Genomic DNA, 13,463 nt, shown 5'->3' on the forward strand with positions numbered 1-13,463 from the left:
TCTCTGCCTCTGTGGTGGATAGTGGTGTGTTTCCCATATGGTATTGGTGTGCTGGATATCCCTTCACTGGTAGCCTGGTAACATACAGTCCCAGGTCTTTCTCTGCCTCTGTGGTGGATAGTGGAATGTTTCCCATGTGGTATTGGTGTGCAGGATATCCCTTCACTGGTAGCCTGGTAACATACAGTCCCAGGTCGTTCTCTGCTTCTGTGGTGGATAGTGGAGTGTTTCCCATGTGTTATTGGTGTGCTGGATACCCCCTCCCAAGGTGCAGGACTTTACATTTTTCTTCATTGAATTGTAGCACATACTTTTTGTTCCATTCCTGTAGCTTGGTGATGTCTTCTTGTTGGAAATCCACAGCCAAGGGGTTAAATAGGTTGACGATACACGACGTTAAAATAAAACTACCCATGAAAATACCCAGAACTTCTACCAAAGCCTTATCTCATGTGATTATCGTACTCAGAGCATAGTATTTACCGGTTTCTGACGCACAACTATTGCTAAGAAACATCAGGAATTAACTATTTTAACGATGATCATAAGTGAATCTCGTTATTGGGGAGAGTTTTGGGGTCGGAGGTCGGTAAATATAAGAGGCTGAGTACGATAATCTGGCAACGTTGCATGTGTGTGTTTGTGTGCTGAGTTTAAGAATAAGCCCCTGTAGATATTCCTTGGTTTGAACGAGTCTCTTACCCCAACAGGCCGCACCGCCCTGCATCATCTCGCCGCTCATCCTTACCACGAGCTGAAGAGGGTCATCTGGGGGGGCGGGGAGTGGGGTGCGGAGGAGGCGTGGGTGTCCCTGGTCCAGCTCCTGACGCAGTACGGGTGTGACCCTCGCCTGGAGGATCTGAGCGGCCGCCTGGCGCATGAACTGGCCGAGGAAGCGGGGAACGGGGAACTGGCGGTGTTGTTGGAGGAGGTAAGGGAGAGAGAGATGGATAGAGATAGATAGATAGATAGACAAAGATAGATAGATAGATAGATGGACAGATGAATAGATAGATAGATGAATACGCAGATAAACTGGTAAATAAATAAATAGATAAATAAATAAACAGATAGATAGATGGCGAGAGGGTTGCTTTGAAATTGTCATTTAAATTTTTCGTGGCACATAAGTTACAACCATAATCTTAGCGGTAATGACACTAACGGAGCCGCGTCCCCCCAGCGGTGCCAGGAGCTGGGTCCTGCGGGTGCCGGGTTCTCCGCCGTCAACCTGGGCCGGCTGGCGCGGGCGGCGTGGCGCGGCGACACCTGCCTCCTGAAGCAGCTGCTGGAAAACGTGCCGCGGCACAGCCCCAAGCTGCCCACGCCCGCGCTGGCCCTGGCGGCGGCCCTGCAGGAGGCGGTGGTGGGCAGCCAGCGCGACGCGGTGCTCATACTGCTCTGTGCCGGGGCCTCGCCGCTGTGTGGGACGGGGCAGGCCCGCCTCGCGCCCCTCTACACCTCCAGTTCTGCCAGCGGCCTGCCCGCTGTGCTGCCAGCCCTGCTGCGTCAGGTGTGTGTGTGTGTGTTTGTTTGTGTGTGTGTGTGTGCGTGCGTGTGTGCGCTAACTATTCAATCACTGACAAAGTCTTGTCCTTCAGGCATGCTATCACCAGCTGCTGTCGGAGGCGGCGCGCCCCGGGGCTGGCGGGGCCCTGCGTCGGGGGCTGGAGGTCCTGGCGCAGCACGTGCTGGTGGAGGGGCCGCGGGCGAGGTGGTTGTTCACTAATAAGGAGGGCGAGGCACAGCTGGAGGAGGCACAGTGTCTTCTGCGGGCAGCAGCGGCGGCGGGGCTGCCCTTGGCGTGCCGCGCCCTGGGCCAGCAGGACCACTGCCTGCAAACCCTGCCACCCGCCCACACGCCCATGTCCGGCGCCGCCCCCAGCGTGGTGGCGGTGCTGCTGCACGAGCTGGACATGACGCCGGTGGATGGCGGCGGGGTGTTGCGGGGCCCCGCGGCGGAGGCGCGGCGCCAATGGGAGTGTACTGTGTTGGAGGACGTCCTCGAGCGTGAGGGAGACACGGTACGGCGGGCGGCGGCGAGGCGGGTGATGGCGGTGGTGCTGGGCGAGGGGGGGCGGGGCCCCCAGCCCGAGCACGATGTGGTGGTGGCGGCAGCGGCAATGGCGGCGAGGCTCGGGCTGGCTGCCGCCCTGCTGGACATGGCGGCGTGCTGGAAGACCCTGGACCTGGCGGCGCCCGTCGAGGCGGCGTGGGGCGGCACAGCGCTGCACGTGGGTGCATTGTGGGGCCACGCCGTGGTGGCGGAGGCCGTGGTGTGTCTCGGGGTGGCCCAGGACCAGCGGGCGGCGGGGGCCATGAGTGCCGGCCACGTGGCGGCCGTGACGGGCCACGCGGGGCTGCTGGAGTACCTGCAGCAGCAGCGACGCCTTCAGGGCCTGGTCACGGAGGAGGTGTGTGTCGCAGGACTCACGCCGCGTCAGCTGCTGGCGGGCGTACGGGCGTGGGTGGCGCGGCGGGCAGCGCTCACCCGAAGCCAGGTCCTGGACGTGCTGCTGCTGCCGCGGGGCGTCGCGCGGGCCGTGGAGGTGGTGCGGGTGCGGGCCACAAGTCTGGGCGTGGCCAGCCCCAGGGGCCTGCTGCGGCTGTCGGACGCCTGGCTGCACCCCACCGAGGTGATGACAGGCCTCGAGGCAGAGGCGCGGCGGCTGTGCGGCGCCGTGGCCGCGGCGGGCCTGCCCGGCACGCTGGTGTCTGCTGGCCTCGTGCTGGGTGACGGGAGCCACTTGGTGATGCTGTACGTGTTGCAGGACGAGACGCTCGTGACGGAGGGGCCGCGAACATTGCGGCAAGCGTTCCTGAACGCCTTGACAGCAGCGCTGAACACACAGGCGGCCGCCGCCTCCGGGCTGTGCCCCGCGCCGCCTTTCCTCACCTACACGGCGGAGGGGGCGACGCTCGGCTACATCAGCGCCGCCGATACTGAGCTACAACTCTTGCGACTTACTCTCGTACCCGCCCTTCCTGCCGACGCTGGCCCCTCTCTGACCCTCGCCCTGGCCGGCGGGGGCGTGGAGGGCACGGGCGTACACGTGACACCCTTGGGCGAGGGGTGGGCGTGCCTCCCAAGCGTGGCTCTGGACGCTGCCATGGAGAGACTGCCGGACGGCTGGCGGCAGGCGTGGGGCGTGTGTCGCTTCCTGAACAAGCTGCTGGAGCCCCCCTGGTGGAGCCCCGCACACGAGGCGCACCACACGACCACGGCGCCCATCCCCGACCACGCCCTCGCCTCCGTGTTCCTGCACCAGCGGGCGGAGGAGAAGGAGCCAGGTGAGGAGGAGGGAGCCTTGGCAGTAGTGCAGAACGCGGCACAAGTGTTTGTCCGCGCGGCACAAGGCGACTTTGGGACCGTGTGGTCCGCCATGGACGACCTGGAACTGTCCCTCTATACCGAGATACGACCTGCTCCCTCTGCTGAAGTGGCCGAGGGGATCCTTGTCTATCTGAATGACCTCCTCCAGGCAGCGCAGAAGGAGCTGGAGACGCCGCGGGTCACCTTCAAGGACGTCTGATCTCAACACACACACACACACACACACACACACACACACTCAGCTTCCTGAACCCATGAGGTCATCCTGGATGGTATTTTAAGGGCATGGAAGAAAATCCTGTCCTAACGTCACTCTACACACACAAACATCACTTCCCTGCCCTGCTGATGTTCCTGTACAGACTCTGGAAACACGAACGGCATTTTTTGCCTCATCAGGAGACTGTCCAAGGACAAAAATAATGAAGCAATAAAATGAGACGAAAAGAAGCAGGTGTGCTTTTCTTTCTTCCTCTTCTTACTTTTCTTCCTCTTCCTCTCCGACCTCCTTCTCCTTTTCCTCCTCCTCCTCTTTTCCTATTAGCTTCATATTAGTTGTTTACTCAGCGCTGTAGACTTAAATTCCTTTCAACATCTCCTTTTCAGCTGGGTCCCCCTCTTCTTCCTCATATATCCCATTAGCTTAACATACATATCAGTGTTTACTCAGAGCAATGGGTTTAGATTCCTTTCATTATCGCTCTTTTCACCAATCGTTAACTCAGCGCTTATCAATGAAGCCGAACTGAATGCTGTCTGATGACCCTCCTGCCTAGCTAGCCTCGTCAGCTGTTCTGGGGCAAGATGCTTATAGATTTCTGCGCCCAAGTTCACATTTTTGGTTTTAGTAGGAGTCTGAGGCATTTCCAGGGGTAGTTTAATGACCCTAGTTGTAGTTTAATTCTTCCTCTGTTAAAGTAACCTAAGAAAACACACATGAGAACCTGACTGATGTCCCTTTTGGCCTTTGGAAATTGTTGAAGTGAAAGGTGGGAGCGTCTCTATACCGATACTGATAATGTCTAAAAATGCCGACCAAGGATATATTCGTGATAGCGTGTGCATTCAATTTACACTCGACTATTTACACCAATTATGGCTGCGTTGGCGTGGTCTAATTACAATAATTTTTTCTAATAGGTAAAGACATTAGAAGGAAACAGGAGTAGACTGCCTCCCATTCTGTAAAACTTATGTAGCTGTGTTTACTGTGTTACTGATGTGGGTGTCAAGTGGTTTCATGGTACTAAAAACTGCTGTGGGTGTGTTCATATCCTTAACTGCTATGGGTGTGCCTCGCGTGGCCCTCTGCTGCTATCTACTAGTATGGCTGTGTGTCTTGTGGTCGTGCGAGTCCTTCCACCATCGGCGACACCCGCTGGCCTTGGAGAACCAGCCCGCCATGTCCGGATAGCTGCCGTTGCCGTCCCGCCCTCGCGTCACGCCCACCACGCCGGCGCGCTCACTCGCCGACCTAGCAGGACACGAGAACACATACAGAACAAGTTTTGACGGATGGAGGGAAGCGAGAAAGAGAAGGAAGTTTGTTGTCCACATGTGTCTGCAAGGGAAGGAAACGGACACATAATACACAGCACGCACACTAAACTGATACACCTCTGGAATATTACCCTCAAGAAAACAAGGAGAAAAGGCGACAGTATCTTAAAGGTTAGGATGTTTGAGTGATGCATAAAACCTCCTGGCGTTGATAATATTGAGATAAGACGAATTCATGCTTAGGTTAGATTAGGTTAGGGAAGGTTAGGCTAGGCTATTTCTTGTGTATATCAAACTTCGTGGCATTGATTAAGCAACGGTACTTTCACTCTCCGATCTATAGTTTATATTATCAAACTCTTCGAAGGCTTTGAACATGTATTTAAAAAGACTCTCGGAGAAGCTGTAGGGGTTCTTGAGCCTGGCGGTAGTTTTGGAAGGCTTCTGCGTCGTGAACGGGGGAAAAAAACACCCATGACATCCGACTCATCTCCTCTGAGGCCTCCAAAACCGATCGTAACATGAGCCGGAAACGTTTGATAATTCGATGGCAGGAGGAGGAGGAGGAGGAGAAAAGACAATTACAACCATATTCACAACGAAGTAGAAACGTAGAGACACCTAACCCATTATTCCTCTTAGACGTATAGAAAGGCTTTAGTGCAGACTGACCTGGTGACGTTAGGGACGGCGAGGGAGGCGGGGTCATGCAGCTTGGCGCAGAGGTCACACACGAACGGGAGGAACGGATGACCCAGCTCCACCGTGTAGTACGGTTTCCACGCGAAGTACCTGAAGCATACACATCTTTAAATAGATAGATAGATAGATAGATAGATACAGACAGACAGTCATAACCCAGTCAACACATTTCTCTACACCAAAACACTCCAGTACAGTACCAGTATTCTCAAAGGTATCGGCGCCACTGTACTACGCCTGTTTGAAAAGCCTCTCTCAGAAGTTGTTATTTCCATGGACTGTTTTGTGATGGTACCAATAGTTTCACGCGGCCTCTGCACCCATATTAAAGACCCGGTTCCTCTTCTCTGTCATAATGGGAGCCCGATACGTCTAAGAACATGGACCCAGTAACCAGCTCTTCCCGCACCTGTTATAAGCTTCCCTGTTCTCGGCGACTCGCTTCAGGTACTCTGCCAGCTTCTTCGGGGAGGGGAAGGCCAGGGCGTCGATGTAGGAGTGTGGGGGCGCCTCGTTCAGATAGTCCCCGCCCCCGAGCACCACAGGAATCACATCCAACGTTAGGGCTTGATAAAATTTCTCTGTGATGTAGTCCTGACCTGGAGAAGGGAAGGAAGGATGGGTGTGTAGGGGAATGAAGGGAAGAAGGAAGGAATTAGAAGGGAGTGGAGGAAGGATGTGAAGGGGAATGAAGGAAGGGAGGAAGGATTAGAAGGGAGTGGAGGAAGGATGTGAACGAAGGGAAAAAGAGGAGGAAAAGAAAGGGATAGGAGGATGGGAATGTGAAGAGGGAAAGGAAGGGAATGTGAAGTAAGGAAGAAGGGAAGAAGGGAGAGGAGGAAGGGAATGTAAACGGGGAAAGGAAAATGAAAGGAGGAATTAGGAAGGGAAATGAAAAAGGTATAGAGGAGGAAGGGAATACGAAGGGAAAAGTAAGAAAAGAAGGAGAAAGAAGGAAAGGGGGAAAGAAAATAGGAAAGAAAGGAAAGGAGGAGGGAAATTAGAAAGAGAGAAGAGGAAGAGGAAGAAGGGAATAGGAAGGAGAAAGAAGGAAAGGAAGGAAGAGGAATTAGAAACAGGAGAAGGGGGAAGAGAGAAGGGAAAACACACACACACACACACACACACACACACACACACACACACACACACAACTCCACCTCCCCCTCCCCCCACTCACAGATGGAGTTCTCAAAGGCGAGGTAGAACATGTAGCCCTCGATCATGGTGTTACACTCCGTCTGGTTGAAGGTTCCCACCCACTTGTAGGAGAGGTTTCGCCCGCACTTTTTGCTTCCACATCGCCCGTACACGTCCACCGATATGTGTCTGCAAAGGGGGAAATCGGACACATAAGACATAAGACACGTAACACATAAGGAGCAAGTCATCACGTATTTGTTTGATCTATATGTGTCAGTGACTAACTAACTAACTAACTAACTATGCTTAACTAACTAACTAACTAACTAACTTAACTAATCAACTAACTAAGCTCAACTAACTAACTAACTAACTACCTTCCACCCAGTAATGGAATAACTAAGCCCACTAATACATACCATTACGACCTCTATGTTATTATGTAGGTGTGTATATCTTATTAAGACACTCATTTGACCATCTGTTTCATATTTCACAACCGAGTTTATAGTGTGTCGCCTTAACTCTGCGAAAATCTAAAGGTCATATTCTTAAACATTCCGGCGTCCAAGCACACATTATTTGACAAGACTTTCATAGGAGTTTCAGGCATTTCCAGGGGTAGCTTTATGACCCTGGTGGTAGCCCGAGTCTTTCTTCTGTACCATGAATCTATAAAAAACATTCTCGAGGACCCGACTCATTTCCTCTTTGGCCTTTGGAAGTAGTTGTTTAGTAGTAGTAGTAGTAGTAGTAGTAGATAAGTAGGGAGTAGTAGTGAGAAAAGATACCGCTCTCAACGCAACTAATGGATGGAGGCCCGTAGTAGTAGTAGTAGTAGTAGTAGTGGTAGTAGTAGTAGTAGTAGTAGTAGTAGTAGTAGCGTCTGAGAATACCAACCTAACACTTCTTACTAACCCGTCCCGCTTAACTAACCACAAATCCGCTAGTAAGTATCAATATCACGTATGTATGTTATTATGTACGTGTGTGTGTACTTTATAGAGGCACTCACTGGACCAGCTCCTTGACGAACCACTCCCGCCTGGACGCTGTGTTGCAATGGCTCACGGCCCACGCCACAAGCTTGTTCTGCGACTTTCTGGCCCAGTAATCCTTATCTGCCGGGGGATGTAAAACAGAGAGGGTTTAGTAGAGGGTCTTAGGGAAGGACAGAGAAGCATTGAAGACGAACTAACAGAGGATCTTATGAGAGGGTAGAGAAGAATTGAAATCGGACTAACACGCATGTACAATCTACAACAGAGAGTCGTTTAGGGAATAGAGAAGCAGTGAAGCCAAACTAACACATATACAAGCTTCAGTGGAGGGTCTTACGGGGGAACAGAGACACAGTGAAGCCAAACTAACACATATACAAGCTTCAGTGGAGGGTCTTACGGGGGGATAGAGAGGTAGTGAAGCCAAACTAACACATATACAAGCTTCAGTGGAGGGTCTTACGGGGGGATAGAGAGGTAGTGAAGCCAAACTAACACGCAGACAGACTTCAGCAAAAACTCTTATGGAAAGCCTATGGAAAATTCGACAACCCCCGCACCTCAGTTCATAGTTCAGTTTATAGTGGCGCTACTGTGATGTATAAGGATGATTCAGGCTTGTAGTGAATATATATAAGCTCGTATTCTTAAACTATTTCACCTCTCCTCCCGAAATTGACGTCTCTTTCGGCCACCTCTTTGGATTCTTTTTAGGAGCAGCGAGTAGCGGGCTTTTTTTTTATATTATTGTTTCCTTTTTTTGTGCCCTTGAGCTGTCTCCTTTGTTGTAAAAAAAAGAAAATGTGCAAGAATCAATCTGGGCATATGGAATTGGCGAGGGGCAAAATTTCGCTAAATATTTACTTTGTGACGAAACGGATTTGGGGAAGCGCCAATATACGAACGCGAAATGAAGAACTGAGAGTGAGCAACCGAAAATAAATAAAAAATAATAAAACTAAACAACAAAAAAATAACTTCCCATTCACAGCATAACTTAAATGTATCACTCTCTTAGTTGACCTGTTTGGAAAGTCTCTCGTAGAAGTTGCTGGTATGTTCATGGACTGTTTTGTGACCCTAGTGATATTTTTACCTGTATTCTTAACGTATCGACACCTCAGTTCGCCCGTTTGGAAAGCCTCTCGTAGAAGGTGCTGGGCTTTAAATGGACTGTTTTGAGATCCTAGTGATAGTTTTACCTGTATTCCTATGTATCCGCACCTCAGTTCGCCCGTTGGAAAAGCCTCTCGTAGAAGTTGCTGGGCTTTTCATGGACTGTTTTGTGACCCTAGTGATAGTTTTACCTGTATTCCTATGTATCCGCACCTCAGTTCGCCCGTTGGAAAAGCCACTCGTAGAAGTTGCTGAGCTTTTCATGGACTGTTTTGAGATCCCAGTGATAGTTTTACCCGTATTCTTAGCGTATCGGGGCCTCAGTTCGCCCGTTTGGAAAGCCTCTCGTAGAAATTGCTGGGCTTTATATGGACTGTCTTGTGACCCTAGTGAGAGTTTTACCCGACTCCTGCACCATGAACGGGAAACTCACCCATGAAGACCCGGTTAATCCTCTCCGTGGCCTTAAGAAATACTCGTAATGGGAGCCTCATGCGTTTAATAATATGTACCTTAGCCTTTGAAGAGCTTGGTAATGTGGACCCATGAACGGATGTCAAAGGAAGAGAAAAATAGATAATAGATATGCTTTCTGCCTAGCACCATGCGTATAGAGCCTCTTGAACATATTTGCACACCCGAAATTGACCTCTCTTTCGGCTACTCTTTACTTTTTACTTTTGTGGGAGCGGCGAGTAGGGAACTTTTTTTTGTACTCTCTTTGTTGCCCTTGACCCGCATCCCTTGAGGTAAAAAAAAAACAACCTTCAGTTAATAGTGTCGTAGTAATGGCGGACTAACTAACACTTGTACCAGCTCAGTCACGTCCTAATTTGTCTGCTCCTGTGTAGTGCTAACGAGGTAGAAATTGGAGGGTAATCAAACTTCTGTCAAACACATGCACACCTGGGTAAATACATACACCTGTGACACACACACACACACACACACACACACAGAGTCAACATCTATCTGAGGACTTATTTGCTGAAAAGTCACAAAATTTAGGACTTTACTAATTTGACAGACTGAAGAAACAGCAAAATGGTAAAACTCTCCATGTTTATCTATCTATCTATCTATCTATCTATCTATTTATCTATCTGTCTGTCTATCTATCTATCTATCCATCTATCTATCTATCTATCTATCTATCTATCTACCTATCTATCTATCTTACCGGGGCCGGGGGTGACGGGGCGGGGCGTTATCACACCGTAGGGCACCACAATGTCGGAGTCTCGTCTGTAGGTCATGGTCCAGTTGAAGACGCCGCTCAGATTGCTCAGTTTAACCTGCGATTCTAGGGCTGCAAAACACACAGGCAGAGACAGATAGGTAGACACACATAGAATAGGCAGGGTAGGGTAGGCTTAGCTAGTATGCAACAGGTGACATTCATGAAGCTTATGTATGGAGAGAAAGACGAGGGAGAGAGGGGAAGGGAAGGGAAGGGAAGGGGTGGAAAGGAAGGGAAGAGGGAAGGGAAGGGGAGGGAAGGGGTGGACAGGAAGGGAAGAGGGAAGGGAAGGAAGGAAAAGAGGTGCAGTATATTATGTATTCATGAATTTTATGTATAGGGATTAGGTTTTATGATTGAATCTTATATGTAATAGAAATGTATGATGGACAGTGATACAATACATACATACATACATACATACATACATAATCTAAGTTTTGGCGGCTTTTTCTTTATTTGTTTTTGATAATGTATTTCTGCATGTCATTTTTCTTTTATATTTGTTTGTATATTTTTTCTACTACTTTTAACACTACTACTACTACTACTACTGCTACTACTACTACTACTACTACTACTACTACTACTACTACTACTACTACTACTACTACTACTACTACTATAACTTACTGGAGGGGGATTCGAGGGAGAAGAATATCCAGGGTTGTCCAGGGGGCCGAGTCTTGGGCAGGGCGTAAGCGGGCGCCATGTCGGGTGGGTGGAAGAGCACGGCATCCACTGAGTCAAGGAGCTGATGTTCGTAGACGAGCTCGCACCTACTCTCCGGGCACTGGCGGGATACCTGTCTATAGGAATGATATATAGGGCCGTATTATTAAACCCTCGGCGCCCAGACACACGTATTTGACAAGGCTTTCGCGGGAGTTGTGGCCATTTCCAGGGGGTACTTTTATGACCCTGGTGGTGGTATGACCCTTCTTCTGTATGCCATGAGCGTAAAGAAACACTCACTCACACACACACACACACACACACACACACACACACACACACACACACACACACACACACACACACACACACCTGAAGAAGATTTTTTCCCACGCGAAGCTGTACTGGCGCCAGAAGGTTGTCCAGGCCAGGATGCGTTTAGGCGGAGGGCAGCGTGCAGCACCCTCCCCTGCCTCGATCCTGCCACCCCCGCCGTCCTCGCCCCAGCCTGCCAGCTCTTTCTCCCTCACCTCCTTGCTAGATAGACAGACAGATAGATAGATAGATAGATAGATAGATATAGTCAGAGAACATCAGAGTAATGAATAAGTGTGAATGGATATGTCAGTTGTTCACATGCCTTGTTTAGTAGTAGTAGTAGTAGTAGTAGTAGTAGTAGCAGTAGTAGTAGTAACAGAGGGAGTGTAGCAGTGGTAATAGAGCCAACCACCAGAACCCACCAAGAAAGACTACCGGAGCTATAGGCGAGAGGTTAAATACTACTACTACTACTACTACTACTACTACTACTACTACTAAAGAAATAAAGAGCTAGATAAAAAAAACTTATTTATATTTTTCGTGGTTGTTTTTTTATTATTGCTTTTCTTTCTTTTCTTTCTACAGTTTTCCATTACGGTTCTTATTCTACTCCTGTATCTTTCCCAAACGTTTACATATAACCCACCGAGTAGCCTTTATTTCCCCCCCCCCATAGGGTCATATTCTTAAACATTTTGCCTCCCAAAACCACATATTTGACAGGCTTTCGTAGGAGTTTTGCAGGGCCTTTCCAGGGGTAGTTTTATGACCCTGATGCTAGTCTGATCCTTCTTCTGTACCATGAACCTAAGAAATCATTTATCAGAACCCGATTGCTCTCCTTTTCGGCCTTTGGGAAGAGTTGGTGTGAGAGGGGGAAGCGTCTGAGGACACCGACCCATGACTGCTAGAATTGTTCAAATATAAGTTATGACCTCCCCTCACGTTGTTCCTTTATGGCAGTGGTCAGCACACTCAGCTCATAATCGAGAGAGCACGGGTTCGATTCCCGGGCGGAGCGGAAAAAATTGGGCGGCTTTTCCGATACCCTACGCCCCTGTCCACCCAACAGTGAATGGGTACCAGGTATTAATCGGGGGTTGTGTCCCGTCTCCTGAGATCTGTTTCCTTCTCCTATAATTCCTTCCCCTTCTGTCTCTCTCCGACATATGACCACAGATGTTGTGCCGACTAAACGAAACTTTCCAACTTTCCAATTCTGCCAAGACCTATATCTGTATGTATCTATGTAATCTTTTGGTCTAGTGTTGTGCCTCGTTCTCTAGTTTAAAGCCCGATTTCTCAATGTATCAACGCTTCAGTTCGCCTGTTAGAAAAGCCTCTCGTAGAAGTTGCAGGGATTTTGAAGGACTGTTTCGTGATCCCAGTGATATTTTTACTCCTTGCTTGACTCGGAAAAACTCATCTATGCTTCTTTACTAATGAGACTTTCTATACAACAAAGTGAAAGCTTTCTTTAATTTTTTATTTAAGCCAAAAGTTGCTGGCTATCATGCGTTTGAAAATTCCCTAAACTTAACCTATCCTAACCTAACAACCTAACAGAAAATTCATCTATGCTTCTTTGCTAATGAGACTCCTGCACCTTGAATGGGAAAATCACCCATGAAAACCAGGTTAATCTTCTCTGTGGCCTTGGGAAATAGTACAATAGGGATCTCGGCACGTTTAATGATATAGACCACAGTGTCACATATAGAAGAAAATAGTGAATAATAAGTCTTAGATCACCGGCATCGATAATGACCGAGATATTTGTGCCGGAAGATGTTTAGTTATACATTATTTAGATTCACGTGAAGGGAGGATGCTAAACTTACGGGGCGAAGTGGCGGGTGTGCTTGCGGGTTCCATCGAAGAGCACGGCCCAGAAAGTGAAGACCACCACCACCACCACCACCGCCACCTGCACCGCCAGCTGATTGCCCCGCCGCTCCGACACTCCCATGACTACTCCGGCCAGTTGTAGTCTGGCTGGAATGGAGGAAGCCAGGTAGGCGCAGGTGTTTTATCAAGGGAGAAACACACACACACACACACACACACACACACACACACACACACACACACACACACACACACACACACACACACACACACACACACAACTGTCTACCTGATATTTGCGACGTTTGTGCCACGTGGTTGATGCAGCAAGTGTGTGGCTGTGCGCCTAAATACGGATAATACCAAATAATTTATTTCAAGAAATATTCGATCTCGGGCGTCATCTGGCATTTATAAGAGGAAGGGCACGTGTGTGTGTGTGTGTGTGTGTGTGTGTGTGTGTGTGTGTGTGTGTGTGTGTGTTCCATGGTAATGAGGCTAGGAGAGGAGTCTGACCAAGAATTTGTTTCATTTGAACGCGTGGTGATGATAATTGTGTGGGGTGTTCACCCTCGTGTTGGTT

The 13,463-nt window shown here is 49.5% G+C and overlaps 2 protein-coding genes across 2 annotated transcripts in view; one reads left to right on the top strand and one right to left on the bottom strand.

The window, feature by feature from the left end:
- LOC127005373 (uncharacterized) overlaps positions 1–4,591 on the top strand; it is a 21,824-nt gene extending 17,233 nt beyond the window's left edge. Inside the window, exons 8-10 of the mRNA XM_050874173.1 lie at positions 711–931; positions 1,184–1,513; positions 1,602–4,591. Coding sequence (XP_050730130.1) covers positions 711–931; positions 1,184–1,513; positions 1,602–3,533 — 2,483 coding nt within the window. The 3' untranslated portion in view covers positions 3,534–4,591. The remainder of the gene's footprint in view (positions 1–710; positions 932–1,183; positions 1,514–1,601) is intronic.
- LOC127005377 (alpha-(1,3)-fucosyltransferase C-like) lies at positions 4,502–13,020 on the bottom strand. The gene is made up of 9 exons (XM_050874182.1): positions 12,874–13,020; positions 11,084–11,248; positions 10,670–10,845; positions 9,977–10,105; positions 7,695–7,800; positions 6,717–6,865; positions 5,946–6,135; positions 5,507–5,626; positions 4,502–4,808 (listed from the first exon to the last, which is right to left on the bottom strand). The coding sequence occupies exons 1-9, from the start codon at positions 12,999–13,001 to the stop codon at positions 4,649–4,651; spliced, it is 1,323 nt and encodes a 440-aa protein (XP_050730139.1). The 5' UTR covers positions 13,002–13,020; the 3' UTR covers positions 4,502–4,648.
- Positions 13,021–13,463: the final 443 nt, after the last annotated feature.

This window comes from Eriocheir sinensis, chromosome 30 (genome assembly GCF_024679095.1).
Source record: "Eriocheir sinensis breed Jianghai 21 chromosome 30, ASM2467909v1, whole genome shotgun sequence".
Classification (NCBI taxonomy): Eukaryota; Metazoa; Arthropoda; class Malacostraca; order Decapoda; family Varunidae; genus Eriocheir; species Eriocheir sinensis.

Coding starts and splice junctions, on each gene's coding strand:
- LOC127005377 (XM_050874182.1), bottom strand. CDS start 13,001: ATGGGAGTGTCGGAGCGGCGGGGCAATCAGCTGGCGGTGCAGGTGGCG. Junction 11,249..12,873: donor CACACCCGCCACTTCGCCCC/GTAAGTTTAGCA, acceptor CTGTCTATCTAG/CAAGGAGGTGAGGGAGAAAG. Junction 7,801..9,976: donor CCCCGTCACCCCCGGCCCCG/GTAAGATAGATA, acceptor ATCCCCCGGCAG/ATAAGGATTACTGGGCCAGA.